The sequence below is a fragment of the Typha angustifolia genome, chromosome 7 (genome assembly GCF_048772165.1).
Source record: "Typha angustifolia cultivar Huaian chromosome 7, ASM4877216v1, whole genome shotgun sequence".
In the NCBI taxonomy this organism is placed as follows: domain Eukaryota; kingdom Viridiplantae; phylum Streptophyta; class Magnoliopsida; order Poales; family Typhaceae; genus Typha; species Typha angustifolia.
Genome location: NC_133245.1, coordinates 16,124,693 through 16,147,354, shown reverse-complemented (window position 1 = coordinate 16,147,354; position 22,662 = coordinate 16,124,693). Strand labels below are relative to the sequence as shown.

The window sequence follows — 22,662 nt, the reverse complement described above, 5'->3', positions numbered from 1 at the left end:
ATTTATAACATTTATATCCTTATTTTTTAAAACAATAAATGTTAATGTAGAGCAGCATTTCTCTTTTTTCAGCCTTTTCGATTCAAATTTTTAAAATAATTTAGGAGTAATATATATTTTAAAAAAAATTTAGAGGTTTATATAAAAATATTGCAACAGTTTAAGAGGTCTAAGTTTCCTCTCATTTTGTTACCAAATCCTCTATGAAATCATGTCACCCTCCTAATACCAATATTTCCGAATTTTGGAGTTAATTCAATATATGAGTGGAGATGAGTAATTAGTTTTTCTCCTGCCAAAATAATTAAAGCACGACAAACAAACGTGGGCATTCAATGCTAAATATTTATGCTATTATATTCATTTCCTTTTGCTTTTTGGATCTAAATGATACCATTTATTCATTTGAATCTTGCTGGAAGCTTTAATATTACAATACTTTCATAGAGGATTTTGCCGCTCAAAGATTTCAATCTTTTGAAACAAATATTCTGCTATCTGATACCCCCATTAACAGGGAGAATCTTTGTGGACAAGAGAGCAACTAAGATAGAGGAAAAATTAACTTCTAGGCCTTTGTTCCTTTTGAGTTCTACAATCTGAACTCTGAACATCTTGCACAGTGAAGTCCCTCAAGCAAATGCTAGAACTTCTAATTAGTCCAGACTAAGATCGACATGAAGATTGTCGACCAAAATGCGAGGGCGATGGCGGCGATCAAGTAGGTCCAGAGGAAGATGACAGAGCATTCTTCCTGACCCACATCAAACAATTGAGCCATTGTACCTACATTGACGTTTTCCTTGTTTTAGGGATTCAACCATGAGCTAGAGAACATAATGTAACAGTAATAAGACAGCAAACTTCCATACCTATACTCATGGCTGGAGGTAGGGTGAATTGAATCAGTAGCACAAAATGATATAGTGGAGATGGTGGAAGGAAGCCAAGCTGACTAGCTAATTTTACTACTGCAATGCCAAAGAGTGGAAGGATCGCATAACGCACAATGATGACCGCTGAAATCACTGAAGGCTTTATCACTGACTTGTGGAATCCTGGACATGGAGATGCAAAGCATAGTTCAGGGAGAAACTTAATGAATTATAATAAAAAGGAGCTGTACCTCGAGTTAGATTGCCTCCTAGGATAAGAGTACCGCAAGGTATCGTTCCACCTCTGCGTCCAAATTTGCAGAGAGTTACAGAATCAGTATCAGAACTACAGCAATGTATCTTGGGAACAATTTAAACTAGATGAGATAGAGGAACTTATTACCCTAGTATTGTAATTGTGCTTTTGATTACTCTAAGTGGGGCAGCATCTCCTATGAGAAGTGATTTTAACCAAGGAGTTGCACCAAAAACAAAGCCAAGTATCTGAAACATAGCAAAGGCAGTTTTCATATGACACTGCTCATGTAAATCTACTAGTACATGTTGCATTCATAAGTAATACCGCTGCGATTGTAGGTGGAGTTATTAATTCTTCTGCTATTCGATGGACACCATCTTTTAGAAGTCCTTTAAATCTTCCCCAAAAGTGTGATGCATTACTTCTCAGAATTCTTTGCGACAAAAATGGCACAACCTGTATTCTTCAAACATGTGTATCAAGTTAATCCAATCCAATCCAATCTCAGTGCTCTTACTCTTTCTTATTCGAATATTGAACTAAGGTTGGTGTAATTGTAAGAAATCATTTCTGAGAATCAATTATAAGGCAAGAAAGTTCAGATGGCATTTGAGATCTCATATGAAGAGGACTAAAAGATTTGATTGCGCATACTATTTGGTGTTCCAAATCTTCCACAGGTTTAGTTGAAGAAAGAAGTAAATCCTCCTGATAATTGCAGCCTTCTTCTCTTTCTCGACGAGCTTTCGCGCTTTCCTCAGAATGTTCATTGCCGTTGTGGATCTCACCATATAGAAGAGCTGATTTCCTTACAAGACTATATGCGTGTGTCCATATGAAGATACCACCAAGCTGCATGAACAAGAGAAGGATGTACAGAAAATGATCTAGAGAGACACAAGAGTTCAGTCAGACTCTAATGCAAGTAGAGAGGGATTGTCTTACTGCCATAGAGAAAGATACATAGGAAAGTCCATGAGAATTGCATACTTTGGGTTCCCCAAATGGACTGCCATCCTCATTGCAGATAGCAGGGATAACAATCAAAGGCAAATTGCCCAAATTACCTGAAGAGAATTAGAAATTGATCAAAGTTTTATAGGCCATCAAAATTTCTTAAAAGAGATTCCAATGATCGCCTTACCTGCGGAGCAGCTAGCTATGATTATGCCTTCAAGGTAGTGTTCAGGTTTTAAGATCTTAACTGCTATCCACCCTAGAATGCCGCCGATAAAGAACGTAATCGCAATGTTAACGGGCATAAACCACCTTACAATTTAGAGAATATGTAGTCATTTTGAAAACCTCCGATCACTTGAGAATTAGAAGAAAGCTTGATGCTTACCAAGAAATGATGTCTTGTAAAGTAACTGTCTCTGCAAGGCTTGCAAATACAAGAGCTGGAGCAAAGACCACAAAGACAATCTAAAGGTGCAAACAAAAGTTATTTACTTGAAAGAAAGATACAAGCATTTCATGGAGGAGATTGGCAACACGAATCTGGAGCAGATCATGCTTATTTTTACCTTGTTTATGTACTTCCTAGCTTCAGCTGACAGTATGTTGCAGTATTTAGATGCAAGAAAAGCACCAAGTAGTCCTAAGAGCAGGATCTGCAGCACTGGAGCTGATGCTACAGCAAAAAGAGAGAAGAAATCCATCTCCTCCTCCTCTTCCAGACTCAGTTCCTCAGTCAAGCTCCTAAATATATATCTTCAGAAATAAAAAGGCCATCCTTAATAATAACTTCTTGCAGCAAGATTAAATTATGTAAGTCTCATCTGGGTCAGTTGGTACTTGAGATTCTTTTTACAGCTAGAACAAGTCCACTTAAAAAAAAAGAAAAAAGAAGAAGAAGCATTTTGACATCCTGCCTTCTCACATATTTGCTCCTTACACCACTATATTTTTTAACATTTAAAAATTAAGCCTTCCATTTTCATAAAATATTCCCAGAAAATACTATGAGTTAGATTAATACTAATAAGGCTTGAACAGGTAGCATAAGATAAAAAAATAATCTGTTCATTTTAAAATTGAAAGTTAGTCCTTCTCTTTTATTGTTAGGTAAGATATTTTAGGTTAACTGAGGGTATTGAATTAATTTTCCTAGTGTAGTTAGTCTAATCTAAGAGTTTGATTAAGTTCACTTAGCAGAGCTAGTGTTTCCTATAAATATTAAATGGTGTAAACTACAAATAGCTGAAAAGATGGGATCTTAAATGTAAATTTCCTTAAACAAATTAATAAACTCTTCTGATAAAAAAAGAGCCCCATGTCTGCTGCAGTGGTCCATAAATCCATAATCCATTTGGATGATTAATCCCAGAAAAAAGAGAGACAGAAAAGGGAGAAGAAAAAGCTAAACGAAACAGAAGCAATTGGGTAGGACCAATCCTGGTAGCTCCGGCATTGAGTTCTAATAATAATTTTAAGTGTGTTTAAAGCTTAAACTTGCTAATTATCCATACAACAACTTGCCACCGCATATCGCACTTGGATAAACTGTTTCATATTCTTGTCTCAATCTAAGGAGTGCGATCCACTCCATCATAAGTATCTCCTGCGATCTATAGTGCAGTAGGGAAAAAATCGAGTATCTAAAGATTACACCGTGCATAGAAAGCAGCAGATGCAATGGAGTAGTACGAAATCTGAGGGTATTAAGTCCTTTTCTGCTATCATTGTATTGATTACTTTCTGTCTTCTTTCTCTTGTTTGATTCCTCGTCTTTAGTCAACGGATCTTTCCAATCTTTGCACGACTATGTTTCAAAATCAGTCAAATTAAAAAAAAATGTTGGGCTTTTTCTTGTTTGGGTGCTCATAACCACCTACATTTTGATCTTATTTCCTGACATATTTGCAAGAAAGTGATCATTATGCAAAAAGAGGTTCTCGCTTTGTGTTGGTGGATTAGGTGGGTAGTTAATTAATACAAGCAGACAAGTTACAGACATGGGGGCTCAACTACTCTTGAGATGTTTATAGGAGATTATGTAGTAATTAGTGGAATGTTAATGCATGCATGTACCATGCAAGCGCTTTATGATATCATAAGAATTTCTTTAAACAAAGTGGTTAAATCTGCAGATCTTAGCAGCCAGCTTCTGACGTATATATCACATAATTATCTTTCTTCTGGGAACAAAGGAGTCCAAAAGGAAAAGTATAAGTTGAAGAAAAGGAAAGCATAGGAGAATAATTTATGGGGATGCACCATAAGATAAAGAATGGTAGATTCTTTTATCTGCAAAATTTAGCTCAAATTTCAAATAGATTATAGAGATGAGATGAGCACATTGAGTTCATGACTCATTTGATTGCCAGAAGAATAAGATTCACATGAAGACAGTAGAGCGTGCTGTAAACCAAGTCGGTCCAGAGGAAGACGACAGACCACTCTTCTTCTCCTACAATTAAACAGTAGAGATAATTTACCTGCGTTGCATTCGTAATACTTATATTAACATAGTTACTGCATACTGCATAGTAGCAATGGATCGAGAAATATGATTTGAAAATTCGTAGCAGGAATAGAATTGAATACCAGTGGCGGGAGAGCAAATTGTATCGGTAGCACAAAAATGATAGAGAGGAGATGGTGGCAGAAAGCCAAGTTTGATCAGCGGAATTGTTCTACATCATAAAGACTTGCAAATTTCTGTGTTAATTGTTACTTGGCATAAGCCACCTTTAAATTTCAATCCCAAACTCGGTAGGTTGTTGTCGATTTCTCGTTGTCGGGTTGTACTTTCTTTTGGCAGCCACTAGGCGAACTTGGTACTGGAGGTTCATCTACTCCATCGATGGTGGGCTCTCTGAAGCAGTGGCAAATAAAGATTAAGGTAAACGCTTGAAGCCACTGCTCGAAAGATAAAGAAAATATGCAGAAGATAACTGGGAGACATATGACTATCACTGTAGCTCTGGATCAGACTTAGAAGGTGTACACTGTCGTCATTTCCCGAATTCGTCCAATAGAAGAACACATAGCTTCTGCGATTTTTTTTAGATGACCCGGAAACGATCTGTCTTTGTCTTTTAATCTATCTAAATTTCTTTTAGAGTCAAGCAAGCCTCCTCGCTTGACTCTGAACGGGTCGATAAACCGTTGTCATCCTGAAGTTTCTCATGTATAAAAGCAGATTTCTTCATACGATAATACGTATCTATCCATATGAAGATATACCCGAGCTGTATGAATAAGAGAAAGATTGCTATAACATTAATTTCAGGAGAAGCAGATGTAATTTTGTACAGAGGCTATTTTACTGCCATACATAAAGGAGACATACGAGATTCCATGGGACTTGCAACTGCTGGTTTCTTCAAAGGGACTAGCACCCAGAATGAGTAAATAACCTGGAGTTGGATAGACAAAATAATAAGTTTAATGAGAAGCCCTTTAAAAAAATGAGTGAGAAGCACGGCAAGTTTTTTTTTAATTTTTTTTAAAAACCGTAAACACTAGTACAACACGATAAATTATTACTGATACAAACAAATATATGGTTAAATAAGACCATTTTCAATAAAAATATCATTATCTCGTTACGTGACGAAGTATGCATTTGCGTTATATTCATCCTTCGTAGGATAAGCAACGTACAAATTATCAAATTTCACATATCACACTGCATTCCCAACTCAACCTGTATAGAGATATACTTGTTTACCTCTATATTTATCATTCCAAGATGTTTTTATTTCCTTGCAGTGTATAGTCTATCGCATATTTTAATCAACAGCATAACGACAGTTAGATGTCCAAATTGTAACAGGATAGAGAATGCAACAACTAAGTACTCAAATATCTTGATGATCATAATTTGCCCCATATACAAACAAGATGAGGACTAAGATCCAAATAGATTTTCTTTGACATTGGCAAAAGAAAAGATCAAGTTCCATCCCGACAGCATATCTGAGTCATGCAGGCAAATTCTACATTGCAGCTTCAATTTCATCAGATTCTACAGCAGCTCCATTTGGTTCATCGTCTTCTCGGAGCTGAGAGGAAACACCATCAATGGCTGAATTCAGTTGCGCAATCTTCTCCGTCAATATCTTCCTCGTCTTCTGTAACAGTCAGTAGGCACTAAATTAGCAGCATAGCTTGAAGCAGATCAGCTTAGATTATACAATTATACATGCCTTAAAGATTCAAGAAGAGGAGAAACTTGCATTAACAAGATAAAGGTATTGAGATCAGATATCCTTCATGACAAATAATTTTAAAAAAATGAAGTCTGCTTATAGAGATTAAAATTTATACATCTTTCACAAGTTGAACATCAACTTTAACCTATAAAGCAAAAGTTAACCATCAATCAAATCGAGAGATGAATGTCAAACGTTGATCTGCTTGATGAGCTTTCAACATTATCCTTTGTTTAGAAAAGGCATTTTTAATCAGCAAATTATTTGTCAATAAGTAATAAACGGAGTAACTAGTTACATATACCTTATCCCATCACACCCATTAAACATGAGAATGCGGCAGGAAAATAATGCACTTGTAAAGGAGAATTATAGGTCAGATTCACCCTAAAAGGTGAGCCCAAAGATGATAGGGCATATATTGAAGATCAACTCACCTCCAATGCCTTTTCCTCGTCATATATGAATTTTGGCAACTTCCTCATCAAATCTTTCCTGTCAGCACCAGCCAGCGTTCTGCTTATCTGAAGTGAAATATTTGACCATATAGTTCAATGAGGCCAGGATGAAATCATACTTTTCATCATATACAACTAACAAAATCGGTATTACTAAAACAAAGTATACTTGCATATCCTTCTTCATTATCACAAACTATATCAACAACCAGCACTTATAAGGTAGCAATGTGTTTAAAGGATAAAAAATGGCTATGCATGCTTCTCAGCTGAAAAATGCTGACCAGATTAGGGGTTTCAAAGTTCCGACACTGAAAAGTTTGGGTTCATCAAACGAACTTCAAATTGCTTAACTTGAATGAAAAAGTATAGATAACTCAAGAAACAAAACCTGAGGTGCATAGACACAACCAAGAGTTCCCACTATAATGCCTCCAAGAACAAAGCCCCCAACAAAGATACTTGCACTACTTGGTCTTGCGCCTTCCCTGCTTCAAATTTTATAAAGAAATCTTTATCAGATCAAACTTCCATTCTGTGAGTGACTTTCAAATGAAGAACAATAGGTAAGGAAATTCAAATTTGAAACTTGAAACTCTCTGATGTTAATGTCATGAATCATTCTATGCTCATTTAGCTCTACTTAGAGCCATTTCCAGCCATTCATTGTAATTTCCCTTTAACTACATCCAGGTAAGTTCTTTTCCAGTATACCTCTTCTCCTGGACACTTGCATCTGAAATCAAAGCCCTTTCAAATTTATCTTGATCTCACTTACTCGAGAGTCTGAGACAGAAATAGAAAGAATAAAAAGTGCTATAGTGTTTTTGAAGCCTTTCTTGGAACTATGACTTTTGAAAAAAAAAATTAAGCAAATAAAAGTGAAGTTTTTTAAATAAAGAACTTATAAGATTTCACATGATACACATTATAGTCTGTTTAGAGTGCAAACATTTGTAAGCATTAGTCACAAACAAATTAGACATCTTTAAGTCTTCAGTAAGACTTAGGAAATTATTGATGACAGAAAGGTAAATAAACAGAAACAAAGTACAAGACCTACAATTTTTTTATTACCAGCTATTCCAGCAGAATATCATCTAATGGCCTCTAGGTTAACGAATTACAGTACCTAAGGCCAGCATGAACAACTCTTGATCTCCTGGAAGTTGCTGATTTGATTTTCAACTGGCGGATGGGAATGAACGAAAAGTTTGAAGGGCTTTCGATTGAAAGATGTTTCCTCAATGGCTTTACCGCTCCACCTTCAGAAACAAAACAACGTGGGTGAGGATAGATGTTATCAACCCAAAAGGATGTCAATAAGATTAACTACAACATGGTTTGATGTCTTCCAATGTATACAAAATTAGTGATACATACACTTCAAACTATCAAATGACTGTACTCTATCGTTACATATCTTATTCTGGTACTTTAAAAAGGGGGAAAAAGAAGTAAAAGCTTCTTTGCTCCAGAATATCATGGAAAGTAGTGGTTTGGGAAAAATGTAGATGATCAAAATTAATTAGTATCTTGGTAACAACTAATAAAACTATAATGCACTAATCCAGTCAGCATCACTATCACTCTATGGTTATAATCAAGTTTTCTACGTATACCATGGCATTTTCACCTCCTCGAGATCAACCTCATTTCAAGAACAACTTCGCCCATTGAATAGGGTAATACAACTACAACATATATACACGTCCTTACCAAAGATTGAGATATCTCATCACCAACTATTTAAATCAGAACCACACATATAAAAGTAAATGGTAAATCTACAGTGAGAAGATCGGGACGTTAGCTGGAAGAGAGAATCAAGTTTCACCATAAATCAAACAAAAAACTCTACAAATCTTCCAAAAATTTAACAAAGAAATTTTAACCTAATTCATTTATAAACGCACTAATCAGCCCAGGGATATCCGTGGATACGGAGAGGACCTACGAGGAGAAGATGGGAGCCGCAGATCTCCGGCGGCGATGCGCGAGTTGGCGAGAGCGGCCATGGCGGTCTTTTACCTCCCTCCCTCCGTCTCTCAAGAAACAAGTAATTGAAAAAAAACTAACAATCCGGAGAGAAACGGAAAAATATCAAGGAAAAGGGAAGAAAAGCTCCTCGGAAATATCGCCTCCCAAACTCTACGTGGCGATCTCCCGTTTCTGTTTTGATCTGAGCCACCGGTGAGATCGATAGGCAACTCTGGGCCCAATTTTAGCCCAAAGGAATTCAAAATAAGGCCAAAATTATGAATTGGCCCATTGCTTTCTATTTCAACCCCTTTTCTTAAATTATTTATGACTCGAACCCTGAATTTTTGGCAATTCCAAATCAAACCCTTATTTTTATTTATAGTCTTGAGTTAAACAAACTGTGATCACTGCACATTTATTAGATACTTTTGCAATGTGTTGAATACTTGAGTATTACACAAGGTATTTTGTTAGATAATAATCTGTAGAAACAGAGGTCCAACTGAAAAGAATAATGGGGTAAAATATAATTTTCCCTGTAGACTAATGTAAAGATATATCTAGAACTAGAAGTAGATGCAAATAAGAAATTTTAGAAGGGCAGATATGCTAAAAAAACACCACTTTTTATTTATTTATTTGCAAATGGCCGCTAGATTCATAGAAGATGGCGGTGATCGTCATACCCACCCCTTTGTTTAACTAAGGAGGTGGTGCACGGAATGGAATCTTGCCTGAAAAATTAGGAACAATCCAAATAATAATAGAGCAAAATGTAAATTAATGTTGATCTGAGCGTGATTTCTTTCGATTGACACATGGAAGAGATTGGAATGACACTATAATATCCAATTTTTATCAGTGAGAAAGAGTCAATGCAATTGCCAATTGGGATTAAAGTAGTATAGATAATTAGGAGCATCCTATTTGAATAATTGTTGCTTGGAGGGTCACCTACTCCTCTCTTTGGATTTGATTCTTATTGATGAGATATGGTGGATGGGATGAATAATTACATATATTTGCATCAAGCTATCATTATCATGTCTACCTTGGATTTAAAATCAATGAATCAAAATTTGGGGGAAAAAGATATTGATTCAGAGGAGCTAAAAGAAAGGACTTAAAATTTCCAAGGCGTTTTCTGTAAATAAACGATTAATTGAGGAGTAAATAGTAAATAGAGGTATGAGCTATCACTTCGGAAACGGAAGGGGAAACTCCTCGGTAAATGCGTAGAGAAAAACCCTTCACCTTCCTTCCAAATTCCGCGGCCTACGCCGTGGACGATACGTTCAAACAAACTCCCCCCCCCCCCCAAACTCCTCGGGCGGCGAAGTCAAATCGAGAGGTTTAGGAGTAAAGATCGAAACCAAGGGAGTTTAGAAGGAAAGCCCTGCTAGTTTTCACTACCAGTGTTGAGTTGAAGCATAGCAGCAGTGGATTTTGTGGCATTTGGATCGATCTAAGCCATAGATCTTTGGCATGTAATGCTGTTGGTATTTTGCCGATCTGAATTTGGTGGAAATGGCGAGGCGTCACGGGTGGCAGCTTCCAGCCCATACTTTCCAGGTTTAAAGAAATCTTTCTTTCTCTCTCTCTTTTTTAAATTTTTTTTTTTGTTTCCTGTTTAAATTCCGTGGAATTGTTTGTTGCTGACTCTGTTGGATCTCTTGAATGAGATATTTTGGGATGTTGCGAGAAGTTCGTGTAATGTGGCCTGTCTTGTTCTTCATGCGCTTCTTTTTTCTCCCCCTGTGTATTTTAGAACTTTTAATCTCTATATATTTTCGAACTTGAATTCCAAAAGTTATACTATGAGAAAAGTAAGGTTCTTTATGAGTGGATAAAGCGGTAGACTCCCTTGTAATATGAAGTGATTTGCTATTGTGCAAAAAGGTCACTGGAAGATAAATTGTTGAGCTAAAAATGGGATGGGATCTCTATAGAAACCAAGTAATTGCTTTAAGAAAACTTGTTGGTTGCATTTATGGACCATAGATAAAATTTCATTTCAGTTATAAAGTTCTTTTTTTCTTCTTTGACAGGTAGTGGCTATAACGGTGTTCTTCTTGCTTTCTATTGCATTCTATGCTTTTTTAGCGCCATTTCTTGGAAAGGACTTATATGAGTATGTCGCCACAGGTGTTTATAGTTTTTTGGTAAGTATTCTTCATTCATGTTACCAATATCTGCGATAAGGAGCATCCTATGTTGATAAGATCAATCCTGCCTCTTAACATCTTTAACTGTTATTTCAGGCACTGTCTGTACTTATATTCTATGTTAGATGCACTGCCATAGATCCTGCTGATCCTGGAATCATGATTGGCTTTGATGAGTCGTTGGCTCTGGCTCAAAAATCACAAGGTATGTTCCCAATAGCATAGTCATTTTACTTGCAATCTTCACATCTATGAGATGATGAACTTCTCATGTACTTCTTGTTTCTTGTTTCTGTAAAGGGGATGGAGGATCTCTAGAGGAACCCAGCAAGATAGTGTTGAGAACTGAAGATAGTATTCCGAAGCATAAAACCTGCTCAGATTTTTCTTGTTTCTGTTGTGCTATTTTTGTTAAAGAAGATTGCCGCACAGATGAGGATGTTGGCCAGCAACAAGATAGCGGTGATGAGGCACTGTTTTGCACACTGTGCAATGCTGAGGTACTTCAGCCTCATTCTTATTCAACCTAGCATAAATTAATTCTTTCTTACATTAGTAAATTGATTTATTCTTGCTGGATGTCAGCATTATACCATGGTGCCACAGCTTTTATGTCTATCATCATTGGTTATTGACATCTCTATCGCACTTGTTCCAGGCTATAGTGTCTCTGGAGTGTTCTTCTCTAGTTGCTATTTTATTCTTTTGTACAGAATTTTAAAAGATATTGCAATGGAACTTTTCTTGGGTGGGAATGAATTGAGGAAATGATTGTGCAAAATAATAAATTTAAAAGCCACTTTATTGACAACTGACAGCAAAGAATATGAAATGCATTTATAATGGAATTAGAAGTAACGATACTTTGTCATCTTAATTATTCAAGGTTAGGATATTGCATAACATGTTTGTGGCAGCAACAGGCTAGTATGATACTTCCTTTCACAGATAGTAGCTTCTTGTTTTAGTTAAGAGAACTAGTCTAACTATTTCTGCATGATATAAAATGAGAATATTTATTAGATGAGTGCTGATTTATCTTGACTCCAAATTCACAATTTTCTGTTAATGAGACTATTTCAGTTTCTTGAGTGATTGGCTATGACATTTTTGCCATCTAACAGTTGTGACCTCTTTGCTAGGTGCACAAATCTAGCAAACACTGTAGAAGTTGTGACAAATGTGTAGATGGATTTGATCATCACTGCCGGGTATGTCATCTAGGTTCACTTTCTTTATGTGTGGTGGGATTCCTTAGAATGCTTGTCTTGTCCTGCAGTGGTTAAACAATTGTGTTGGAAGAAAGAACTATATCACCTTTTTGTGCCTTATGGGTGTGAGCCTTGCTTGGGTAAGTAGCAAAAGATGAAGAGAGTTGGCTCTTAAATCTGTTTATAGTCTGCATTTATGAGATTTTCCTTTTTTTTATTGAATTCATTCTTTTCAATTTTCATATTTAAGCTTGCCGTTGAATGTGGGGTCGGTATTGCTGTTCTTGTTCGATGCTTCACTGATAAAAAGGCCACTGAAATTCAGATAGTTGAAAGGCTAGGAGATGGTTTCTCCCAAGCTCCATTTGCTACAATAGTGGTATGTGGCTATGTACTACTTTTTCATCTTCTCTGATCTGTTTATTACAGTAACTGGTGTCAAGTTAACATGTCAGATTTCTGAATGAATAATATAGCACCTTGGCTAATTTCAGAACCCACGGTTGATATTCTGTGTTATATCACAATGTTGAACAAGAAATGAGTGTATGGCACAAGTTAAAGAAAGCACACGTAGGTCATAAGTTGCATTAGAATTGATTGAAGTTAGCTCTCATGTATGCAAAGAAGACTGCAAAATGCATTTTTAAGAAAAGGTGATCTCATTGAATAGTGAGAGAGAGTAAAATTGACTTGGGCAAAAGTTTCCATTGTCTTAATTGTACTCAAATTCTGTTTTATGAAAGATTGGGGATCTCTATATATTTGTGATCTGGAGGTTATGTAGCACTCTTATTTGAAGCCCTAATTGTAAAAATGCTGACTTCTCAATGTTTTCTTTTGTTACCTAAATATTTAGGCACTATGTACAGCTCTTTCTCTCCTGGCTTCTGTGCCTCTGGGGGAACTTTTCTTTTTCCATATGATATTGATTCGAAAGGTTTGATCTTTTCTCATTGCTTCCATTCTTAGCCTTCAGATTTACAAAAAGAATCCTGAGCCAACTTGATATTATTGAGGATGATAACCCTTTTTCAGGGTATTACAACATATGAATACGTAGTGGCAATGAGAACGCAGAGTGAACCACCTGGGCCATCTGTCAATGAGGATCCGCAAAGTCTACCATCTTCACCAATGAGTTCTGCACCAACTGCCATTAGTGGAAATTCCCTCAGTTTGCAGTACCGAGGTGCATGGTGCACTCCTCCAAGAATCTTTGTGGACCAGCAGGTTATTTCCTTACAGAGCATGAAACCTTTTATTCTTTAGGTCTCAAAGTTTATCTTATGGCTCACTAAATGATGCTTCATGCAATATCAGGATGAAGTTATACCACATTTAGAACCTGGCCGAGTTCCATCAACAGTTGATCCTGATGCTATGAATCACGGAGGGAAAAGACCACCTAAACGACCAATCCGAATCAGTGCCTGGAAGCTTGCTAAGCTTGATTCAAATGAGGCTATGAGAGCTGCTGCAAAAGCCAGAGCCTCTTCATCTGTTTTAAAACCAATCAATTCCCGCATCCAATATGATACTGATCGATACTCAAGCGGAAATGTTAGCAGCAGAAGTAGTGCTGTAAGTGCTGATATTAGTCTTCACAGAGACAGTCGAGCAGGTACTGTCAGGTCTTCACCACTGAAGTCTTCTTATGCACCTAGCAGAGCAAGCAGGGAAGACCTTGATACTTGCCCTCAAACACCAAACAGTTTTAGTAGCCCTCACATAAATAACTCTTTGGAACAACACCCATCAAATAGCAAGCATATTAATCCGATCTACCAGTCATCACCAAATAGATCTCCACTATCTGCAAAATCCAATGACAGGAATGAAAGAGTGGCTACTAACAATCCAGAACATGGGATTCCAAGAAAAAACAGTATGATTGCTAAAGGGAGATCTAGATCCTCGGTTTACTGGGATCAGGAAGCTGGTCGTTTTGTATCCTCTTACTGTACTCCAGGATCATCTTCTCATATGGGGCATGCTGAAATGTTGTATACAGGGCAGTCGATATTCTTCGGCGGGCCTCTTATAAATGAATCATCGACAAGGAGCTTTAGAGATGCAGGTGTTTCAAGTCAAAGGCAAGGCAGGACAGAGAGGGGAAGGGGTGCTAACCAACTTCCTGTGTTTGTTCCCAGTGATCTTCAGAAAGACCAGTCCTCTAGGTTTCCATGAAAAGAGTGTGTGTGCCTTCCAGCAGTTGGGGAACCTAGTAGAGCATTTTTGACATTTCCCACTTGCAGATTTCATGTATATTTCCATGTTTGAAGCAAAACTCATTAGTGTCCTTTAACCATAGTTTCATACCTTCATCAGTAATCCAACCTACTTCGCATGAACTCTGCTGCCCACTGATACTTGACAAGAACCAGCATTGGCAATAAAGATTTCTTCTTTGAAGTTAGACATAATGGCAATAGGCCAGAACAAATGAAGAAATTCATTAGTGCTCTAAATTATGTTCTCTTTGGACTTTATATTTATATGTTCAGCTCAGATATTTTCTTTCCCTTTGAATAGCTGATCCAGATAGAGATATGTCTCAAGTACTTTATTAGAGTCTAAGAATCATAAATATTTTCTATGCATCTTATCTCATTATATTTTTGACTTGTAATTACTCACATTTAACACGCTTAGCTTTGCGGTCATTGCAGTCATCATACTCTTGTTTAATAATATGGACAATTTTATTCTGTTTAATTTTTGTAACTTTTCTAGCTATCTCATCATCCTCACCCTGTGAAAATTTCAGCAACGTGGATTGACTATTAAGGTGTAGACCTGGATTTATTCCACGAATAAAGTCAGCAAGAACACATCAAACAAGAACACTTTAGGATTTATTACACGAGAAACCAAATTGAAACATGAACCTGGATTGTTTTCCAACTATCCATTTTTTTTCTTCAGAAAATGACTCAATCTGTATACAAAAAGATTGCACTCTTTTGAAGTAAGCACACCATCAAGTTTTTCTTTTATTTTATGATTAAGATAAGGGAAAATCTAATGGTGTCCCAATTGTACCTACACCTCTAGTATTTTAAATTCAAAGATATTCACACAATATGAATCCCTTTGACTAATTTAAGCACGATATCATTGGCAAACACATCCCAAATTTGAGAAGTGAATTGGAATCCAACTCGAGACTAATAGATAAATATAATTTAGCTTGACTATTAAAGTAACCGTTAACTTATTTAAGCGTCTAAAACACAAAAATCACATCTAAAAAAACTACTATAATTTAATCTCAAAGATCATACTACAAGAGTGAGATAAAATTAATTTTTTAAAAAATTAAAAAAAAAATCATTTGAACCTTCAGTCAAGCGTTTGTTAATTTAAACTTCTATTTATAAATAATAAAAAGAGAAAGAGAGAACGCTTTACTTGTAATATAGTCAAACAGTATGGTGTTCGTCATCTATACTCTTTTTAATATGTCCAAAAAAAAAGCCTCTCCTGTCAACTTTGTCTGTGATCGACCATTGAAAAAGTTGAAAAAGACGTGCGAAAATTCAAAATGCCAAAGTCAACTCTCTTTTGCAGTAGTAACATGAGGAATTGAATTAAAATTTTGAATACTAATTGATTGTACTCCCAAACTTGCTCTCTCTCTTACGTAAGTCAACGCGTGCATTTATGTATTCGTCTCCAAATTTGAGGACGTGGCATCATGTCAGTAGATTAGTCACTACGGACCACGTGGGTTAGTGAAATTTATTAGGGGGTTATTTGCAAATCTCAAAAACAACTCTGCGCATTAATAAAAGGCGCGGTCTCCTTCCTCAACCGTTACTATAATCCAAAGCAGCGAAGCTCTGCTACCAAGTCTAAACTGAAGACCTTTCCATGTTATTCTTTTTCTTTCGTCTCTCTTCCCAATCCAAAGTTGTTTCTTTTTTTCTTGTAACGAAGTAGTCGCAGTTCCTTTTATGATCCCCGGGAAATTATATGAGGAGGATTAGCCTCTAAAGCTTCCGTGATCTTTCCCTTTTCCTACAGAGCGAGCAATGGCGGGTGGAGGAGATGGTAACTCGAGGCAGCTCGATCAAACTCCGACGTGGGCCGTCGCAGTTGTGTGTGCTGTTATTATTATTGTATCTATCTTGCTCGATAAGGGTCTTCATCACCTTGGAGAGGTAACCCAACTGACCAAGATGATACTTTTCGGCTCTTTGACGTGGGTTTCTTCTTGGCCTTCTGCGAGATTTGTTTCTTGAGATATTTACGGAATTCTTGGATCAAGAGTTGGTTTTATTCGGGTAGATTGTTGGTTTTCTTTTTAATATAGTTCTATTAAGAAATTTTGGATCTTGGATTATTGAAGTGCTTGAAAGATGATATTTTGGGGGGCAATAATCCTTCGAAAGATCATACTTTGGTATGTAGGTTTTAACTTTTCTGTACTAAATTTAATACCCCAAATCAGAACAAGAAGAAGTTTGAATGTTTAGATCTCACTTTTTTAGTTAATTTTTCTCACTATTCTTTTTGTCCGAATACTCTTCTGGTTATTTACGATAAGGGTAGTTCTAACTATTTCTCTCTCTGCGCTAAGGGTTTTACCTAAATCAGGGAATTTCTTGGAGATATCACTTGGAAAAGTAGCTGAAAGAATAAGTTCTATATCCTCCTCCTATGCATGTTGAGATTTTTCTTCTTGCTTTGCTTGATTTTCATAGTTCTCAAAGTCAATATCTATGTTTTCAGAGTTCTTTCTTGTGTTTATGTCATTCAATTATATTTTGTTGTTACTATATCCTTTATTTATTTTTATGGTAACTATTTGGTCATCATCATAGTTAATTTGTTCTTAATGCTTGAGTTCATTTATTAGTTCCTGTGATGATTGGGAATTCTTTGTTTTCTGTTCTTATAGAATATGATACTGTCCAATATTTATGGATTCAGATTCCTTTCAGCTTTCAGCTTTTCTCATTCTTTCTTTAAAAAACATAGAAGAAGAAACTATAAATTTGCTTCAGTATTGCCTCTCTGTCATTCTTTTCCTTTCGGCTTCTATTTATTCTCAGTATAAATCTGAGGCCAGTAGTTGCTTTTGCTTCTTAGATTATACTTAGTAGGTTGAAAAGCTTGTATCGAAAGTTAACATGAATTTCGATTTCAGTGGTTTACTGAAAAGCGCAAGAAGGCTATGTTTGAAGCTCTTGAGAAGATTCAGACTGGTATGGAAAATGAAGTTTTTACTTGTCATTACATGAATGTGTACTCTAATACTTGGATAATTGTCGTCACTCTAAACGTATTCATTACTCGTTACGGACAATTTGGTACTGCAATGACTTTCTTTAATTCTTGTCATGTTTTTCTTTCTTCAGCTGACTATTTTGTTTCTGAAATTCTATTCTTTTGTTGATTTTGCAGAGTTGATGATTCTTGGGTTTATTTCCTTACTGCTGACTTTTGGACAGAGGTTCATTGTTAAAATATGCATACCTGAGAAAGTTGCAGAGACAATGCTGCCATGCAGAATCCCTGATGATAGCGAGAATGGAGATCATCGCCGTAGACTTTTATGGAATGGAGTGATAAATTTACGTCCAAAGCATAGGATATTGGCTTCAGAAACAACTGTTTCTTCATGTGACAGTGTTAGTAAATCTGCTCTTGTGCTTTTGACAAACAGTTTTCTTATCCTATAGTTGTATATCTCCACAAGCACCATTTTGTGCATCTTTTGATATGAGTTCATATTCACAGGAGAACTTATCTCTCGACATAAAAGGATCACTGTTATGATACTATTTGTAGTTATTTTCTTCTTTTCTGACTGTCTGTTTTCAGTTTGTTTAGTTTCAACCTCCATATCTTCATATTGTAACTATGGACGTTTTCTTTACCTTCATTTCTGCATTTCTATCAACAGGGGAAGGTGCCACTTATTTCACTAAATGGAATACATCAGTTACACATTTTCATATTCTTCTTGGCCGTCTTTCATGTAGCATATAGTGCTATCACTATGGCCTTGGGAGGAGCAAAGGTAGGTACACATTTGACATTAATATTTGACAATAGTTGTGCAATGTAGTGTTAACTATCTTTTCCATGCAGATTCGTAAATGGAAGGAGTGGGAAAAGGAGACTTCGTCCCCTGTTTACGAATTCTCAACTGGTACTTCTAATTCCTAATTTCTGTGTCTTATCTTCTTTGAGAACTAGTATCGAAGTCGAGATCTTTTGTAAGCTGCAGATCTCGTACTCACCTGATGTGCTTTTGATCCTCATTCAACTATTTCACTCTGCATCTAATTCCACTATTTTATCATATCTGAACCAGACATCCTCAAAATTTGCAGATCCTTCGCGATTTAGATTTGCGGAAGACGTATCTTTTGTGAAACAGCACACAAGTTTTTGGAACAGAGCCACGATCTTGCTTTATATAGTAAGTAAAATTGCAAATTCAGTTGTCTATATAAAAGAACATGTCATTGACAATCTTCTGTACAGAACTCACCTTGCAGAGCCTACTTCATTCCAACCCAGGTTGGGGTCAGGATGGATGAACACCCCTATCCCTCTATCATAGACCACAACAGTTGTTCCTCTTGTCGAAATCATTACCTGAATTTTGAATATACAACACCTACCTATTTTGACTCAATTCTTTACCACATATATGATGAATTTGTCTACAGTTCTTTGGAAGAAAAGGTCCACTCCACTATGTGATCATGTGATGTAATGTTCAATGCACATAAAGAGAAAGAAAAGGAAATCCCTTTTATTGGATTTGTCCTCCAAGTATAATATTGACTCCATATTTCCAGTATCAAGTTTTAGACAATTTTGCATATTTACAAACTGAAATGCAGCATAGTCAGATGCCTAACTTAAATGCACCGTCCCATCATCTTTGCTTCATGGACTCAAGCATGGTTACCAGGAGTGTGCATGTGCTTTTGGGCGTCATAATTAATTCATGAAAATATAATCGAAATAAGCACATTTTGTCTTAATCTGACTGAGTATTTTGTATTGACCGATAAATATGTACTTCTATGCACGCGAAAGGAGTCTGCCATTCCATTTGGATATCATTTTCTTTCGAAGAAATTACAGGAACTGCTAATGTCATATTTGCTTTATTGACTTAGTACTAGTTCAATTAAGCGCATCATATTATGTGTTCTCCTATAATGTTAACTTCTTCTCATTTCTCAACTCATTTATTGTAGGTAAGCTTCTTTCGGCAATTCTTCAGGTCTGTACGTAAGACAGATTACTTGGCAATGCGCCATGGATTCATCAATGTAGGTTTCTCTAGTGGCTAATGATATATATATCAATAGCCAAATAAGCATTTATTAGTGACCTTTACTTCTGTATAGGTTCATTTAGCTCCAGGGAGTAAGTTTAACTTCCAAAAGTACATAAAAAGATCCTTGGAGGATGATTTTAAAGTTGTCGTCGGAATCAGGTACTTTAATTTGTGAGTTCACGTATTTGTCAATGATAATTTTACAGTTGTTGGTAGTTACTTATTACTATTACCTCCATTTGCCATCCCACTGTCACTTATCAAACGTACTACTTGGCAGAAAAGAAATGAGACTCATTGTAAACATATACAAGCACAACTTAATATATCGAAGATAAACTTTCTGAGTCAAACCTTGAGCGACTTAGATTCACTGAAGTATAATAATATGATATAAAGATTAGCCTTTTATATGATTCTTATAATCTTTTTTCTATCTCTTGTTTGACCAGTCCTCTTTTATGGGCATGTGCACTGATCAATTTGCTTCTTGGTGTTAATGGTGAGTTATTCTGTTATATCTTGTAGAGAAGCTGCACCTACAATTCTAAAGTATTGGTAGCCTTATTTTGGAGATTTAACAAGCTCTTCTTATTTAGGATGGCAAGGGTTGTTCTGGGTTTCATTAGCTCCCCCAATTGTAAGTCAGAACTTTGTTGAGTTACTCAATGACCTTTGGCTTATTGTCGATCCTGAATTTTCTTCTGATTGTTCAGATAATCTTGGTAGTTGGAACAAAGCTTCAGGCTATTATCACAAAGATGGCTATTGATATACAAGAGAAACATTCAGTGATTCAAGGCATTCCACTGGTTAACCTTAGTGACCATCATTTTTGGTTTGGACGTCCGCAGTTAGTTCTGTTCCTCATCCATTTCACTTTGTTCCAGGTTTGCAATATCTTTTCTGTTGGTTACGTAATATGAAATCATCTAAATCACCTCGTTGGCATGTGATTTTGATCTGGACACCCTGCATATATCATTATTATTACTTCTTTCACGTCTTGTGTTGAATTAACCATTCCACTACATATTGTTGCTAGAAGGAAACTATAGAACAATGTAGATTGAACTTCTACTAGCATTAGCATCTTTAGCCTTGAGTTTATAATTATTGTATGCTCCTTTTTTGAAGTTATCACATACTCTTATTTCTGTAGGGACAGAATGGAGTTTTTGTTAATCTGGTTATAAAACCTTCAGTCCAAGTCTAACAAATATTTTCCAACCTTTTATGCAGAATGCATTTCAACTTACATATTTCTTTTGGATATGGGTGAGGTTTCTCCTTCCAGTTTCCAAGCACCTTTATTGCCTTTATTTATATAATAACTATCTTTACCTTTTCTGCATTTAAGCTGATCCTCTGTTTTTTCCCCTTGTACAGTATGATTTTGGCTTGAGGTCTTGCTTCCATGAGAACTTTAATCTTATCATTATAAGAGTGTGTCTTGGGTAAGCTACAATAATCTTTCCTTGTTGTACAAGTACATTTACGAGGCAATTACGTTTTCCTACTACAAGTATCAGAAATGATAAAAATAAGTTATCCTCTAGTATGATGCTTCAAAATTTGGCAAATCTTGTGATAGCTCAACCTCTTAGTGTAACCCATTGAAGTGATACCCTCAACGGAACACCAAAAGTTGAGTCCCTAACATCAGAAAGTGAGAAGCAAGGCACAAAACAACAGATAAAGATGCTTCTTTTAATGGATGACATGATTCTTCAATTTATTTATTTTTTTTTTCTTTTGTATGTGGGGTACAATATTGAGAAACCAATTGTTTGCTTCTTCTTTTGCTGATGGATCTGGGTTTTTATAGGTTACTTTATGGTTTAATTACTCAGCATTGTTTTGTTTGTATTTCTAGAGTGGGGGTCCAAATCTTATGCAGCTACATCACTCTTCCACTTTATGCTCTTGTATCTCAGGTAAATATAGTTTCTTATTGCTTAAGAAGGTCCTTTTCAACTATATATCTAGCCTTAAAGAAGAGTAATAGATTCGTGTTAACTATTTTAACATGCATTAGTTGTAGAAAGTGATCATATCGTTTGAGTATTTGGAGAATATGGATGTTTAACATACTAGTTATGCTAATTAATGATAAGTTGATAGTTTTATTCATCTTATAAAGATACTAAAATATGCTTGTGGCAGAAATCAGTCAGATTTTGGTTGGATCTGTGTGAGATTTGAAGCAGAACTACTTCTTGGATGGAAACCAAACTCAAACCTGAGATGTTGGGCTTCAGGTGTTGAAGCTCCCTCCTGAGGATCTAAACCGGAACATTAGCTTTTCGTTACTACTTCCTTTACCTAATTTAATTTAACATGTTAATCGAGCAAACCATCTAAGATGGTGAGTTGCATCTACTTACACCATAAGAAATTCATAATAGTAAACCATCAGAAAATCTCTCTCCCTTTTGATATCAAGTATGGCATACAACCACCTAAGAATCTCTCAGTAAATATATGACCACATTGATCAGTCATCTCTGTTGCAGGACACCAAATCACAAGATGTATTAGATGTCTAAAATAAGGGAATGTGTTGGCCCCTCAGAACATATCGTGTGATTTAATTTCATGAGGCTTCCTAGTGTTACTCTATACTGTAAATATGATAGATATTGTGCTTTCATTTTACCTCTGTAAATTAATTGTGTTGTTATGTATAATTATTGTTTTTCTAACTAATGACACAAGGGTTTCTTCTTCAGATGGGAACACATTTGAAGAAGTCCATATTCGATTATCAAACAACCAAGGCCCTCAAGAAATGGCACGAATCTGTGAAGAAAAAGCGTCGCGAAGGATCTTCACATCATTCATCAAGGACCCCAGGTACAAGCCCTGGAGCAAGCCCAAATGCATCCCCTCTTCACCAACTCTATCGCTACAAAACTATTGGACACACGGGTGCAACGTCAACTCCTACGAGATCCTTCTCTGATGTGGAGAATTCAGATACTGAAATGGAGACCCCATTATCATCGACAACTGCACCGAACAGCATGGCCGTTGCACAAACAGAACATCGGTTAGACGTAGAAGAAAATCGCATTGATCCAAATAACTTCTCATTTTCAAAACCTTCTCAAACTGAGAGCCAATCATGATGTCCTGACAGGATACATGTAAAATAGCTCAAGCTTTGACTTGTTGGTGCACAAAATAGGAATGTAAATGTCCTTAAATCAATGCGTGTTTAGTGATACTTGTTAT

General features: G+C 36.2%; 4 protein-coding genes across 5 annotated transcripts; 2 read left to right on the top strand and 2 right to left on the bottom strand.

The window, feature by feature from the left end:
• Positions 1 to 410: 410 nt before the first annotated feature.
• Positions 411 to 2,938, bottom strand: LOC140763321 (protein PIN-LIKES 7-like). The gene is made up of 10 exons (XM_073101450.1): positions 2,661 to 2,938; positions 2,480 to 2,559; positions 2,279 to 2,403; positions 2,080 to 2,201; positions 1,789 to 1,986; positions 1,459 to 1,590; positions 1,279 to 1,379; positions 1,127 to 1,179; positions 873 to 1,058; positions 411 to 786 (listed from the first exon to the last, which is right to left on the bottom strand). Exons 1-10 carry the CDS (start codon positions 2,793 to 2,795, stop codon positions 653 to 655), a joined length of 1,266 nt encoding a protein of 421 aa, XP_072957551.1. The 5' UTR covers positions 2,796 to 2,938; the 3' UTR covers positions 411 to 652.
• Positions 2,939 to 5,926: 2,988 nt separating this feature from the next.
• On the bottom strand, positions 5,927 to 8,929 carry LOC140762849 (uncharacterized). Of its 2 annotated transcripts, none has more exons than XM_073100818.1 (5): positions 8,712 to 8,929; positions 7,887 to 8,019; positions 7,146 to 7,245; positions 6,734 to 6,820; positions 5,927 to 6,215 (listed from the first exon to the last, which is right to left on the bottom strand). In XM_073100818.1, the coding sequence occupies exons 1-5, from the start codon at positions 8,770 to 8,772 to the stop codon at positions 6,081 to 6,083; spliced, it is 516 nt and encodes a 171-aa protein (XP_072956919.1). In that variant the 5' UTR covers positions 8,773 to 8,929; the 3' UTR covers positions 5,927 to 6,080. The 2 variants fall into 2 exon arrangements, with proteins under 2 accessions (XP_072956919.1, XP_072956920.1); XM_073100819.1 differs by having other exon boundaries at positions 7,146 to 7,242; positions 8,712 to 8,922.
• Positions 8,930 to 9,964: 1,035 nt separating this feature from the next.
• Positions 9,965 to 14,645, top strand: LOC140764026 (protein S-acyltransferase 21-like). The gene is made up of 10 exons (XM_073102448.1): positions 9,965 to 10,309; positions 10,786 to 10,899; positions 10,999 to 11,107; positions 11,203 to 11,402; positions 12,045 to 12,113; positions 12,182 to 12,253; positions 12,364 to 12,492; positions 12,973 to 13,053; positions 13,152 to 13,346; positions 13,437 to 14,645. Exons 1-10 carry the CDS (start codon positions 10,265 to 10,267, stop codon positions 14,301 to 14,303), a joined length of 1,881 nt encoding a protein of 626 aa, XP_072958549.1. The 5' UTR covers positions 9,965 to 10,264; the 3' UTR covers positions 14,304 to 14,645.
• Positions 14,646 to 15,910: 1,265 nt separating this feature from the next.
• Positions 15,911 to 22,638, top strand: LOC140763446 (MLO-like protein 9). The gene is made up of 16 exons (XM_073101638.1): positions 15,911 to 15,991; positions 16,143 to 16,279; positions 17,269 to 17,326; positions 17,526 to 17,752; positions 18,028 to 18,144; positions 18,216 to 18,276; positions 18,461 to 18,549; positions 19,343 to 19,417; positions 19,496 to 19,584; positions 19,878 to 19,927; positions 20,025 to 20,065; positions 20,142 to 20,315; positions 20,668 to 20,703; positions 20,815 to 20,882; positions 21,302 to 21,362; positions 22,158 to 22,638. The coding sequence occupies exons 2-16, from the start codon at positions 16,151 to 16,153 to the stop codon at positions 22,554 to 22,556; spliced, it is 1,674 nt and encodes a 557-aa protein (XP_072957739.1). The 5' UTR covers positions 15,911 to 15,991; positions 16,143 to 16,150; the 3' UTR covers positions 22,557 to 22,638.
• The last annotated feature ends 24 nt before the right edge of the window (positions 22,639 to 22,662 follow it).

Coding starts and splice junctions, on each gene's coding strand:
- LOC140763321 (XM_073101450.1), bottom strand. CDS start 2,795: ATGGATTTCTTCTCTCTTTTTGCTGTAGCATCAGCTCCAGTGCTGCAG. Junction 1,987..2,079: donor ATGTATCTTTCTCTATGGCA/GTAAGACAATCC, acceptor TTGTTCATGCAG/CTTGGTGGTATCTTCATATG. Junction 1,591..1,788: donor AAGATTTGGAACACCAAATA/GTATGCGCAATC, acceptor TGAAGAATACAG/GTTGTGCCATTTTTGTCGCA.
- LOC140764026 (XM_073102448.1), top strand. CDS start 10,265: ATGGCGAGGCGTCACGGGTGGCAGCTTCCAGCCCATACTTTCCAG. Junction 11,403..12,044: donor GCACACTGTGCAATGCTGAG/GTACTTCAGCCT, acceptor CCTCTTTGCTAG/GTGCACAAATCTAGCAAACA. Junction 12,254..12,363: donor TGGGTGTGAGCCTTGCTTGG/GTAAGTAGCAAA, acceptor TTCATATTTAAG/CTTGCCGTTGAATGTGGGGT.
- LOC140762849 (XM_073100818.1), bottom strand. CDS start 8,772: ATGGCCGCTCTCGCCAACTCGCGCATCGCCGCCGGAGATCTGCGGCTC. Junction 8,020..8,711: donor GCGGCTCCCATCTTCTCCTC/GTAGGTCCTCTC, acceptor TTGTTTCTGAAG/GTGGAGCGGTAAAGCCATTG. Junction 7,246..7,886: donor GTTGTTCATGCTGGCCTTAG/GTACTGTAATTC, acceptor TAAAATTTGAAG/CAGGGAAGGCGCAAGACCAA.
- LOC140763446 (XM_073101638.1), top strand. CDS start 16,151: ATGGCGGGTGGAGGAGATGGTAACTCGAGGCAGCTCGATCAAACTCCG. Junction 19,928..20,024: donor TTTGCTTCTTGGTGTTAATG/GTGAGTTATTCT, acceptor CTTCTTATTTAG/GATGGCAAGGGTTGTTCTGG. Junction 20,316..20,667: donor TCCATTTCACTTTGTTCCAG/GTTTGCAATATC, acceptor CCTTTTATGCAG/AATGCATTTCAACTTACATA.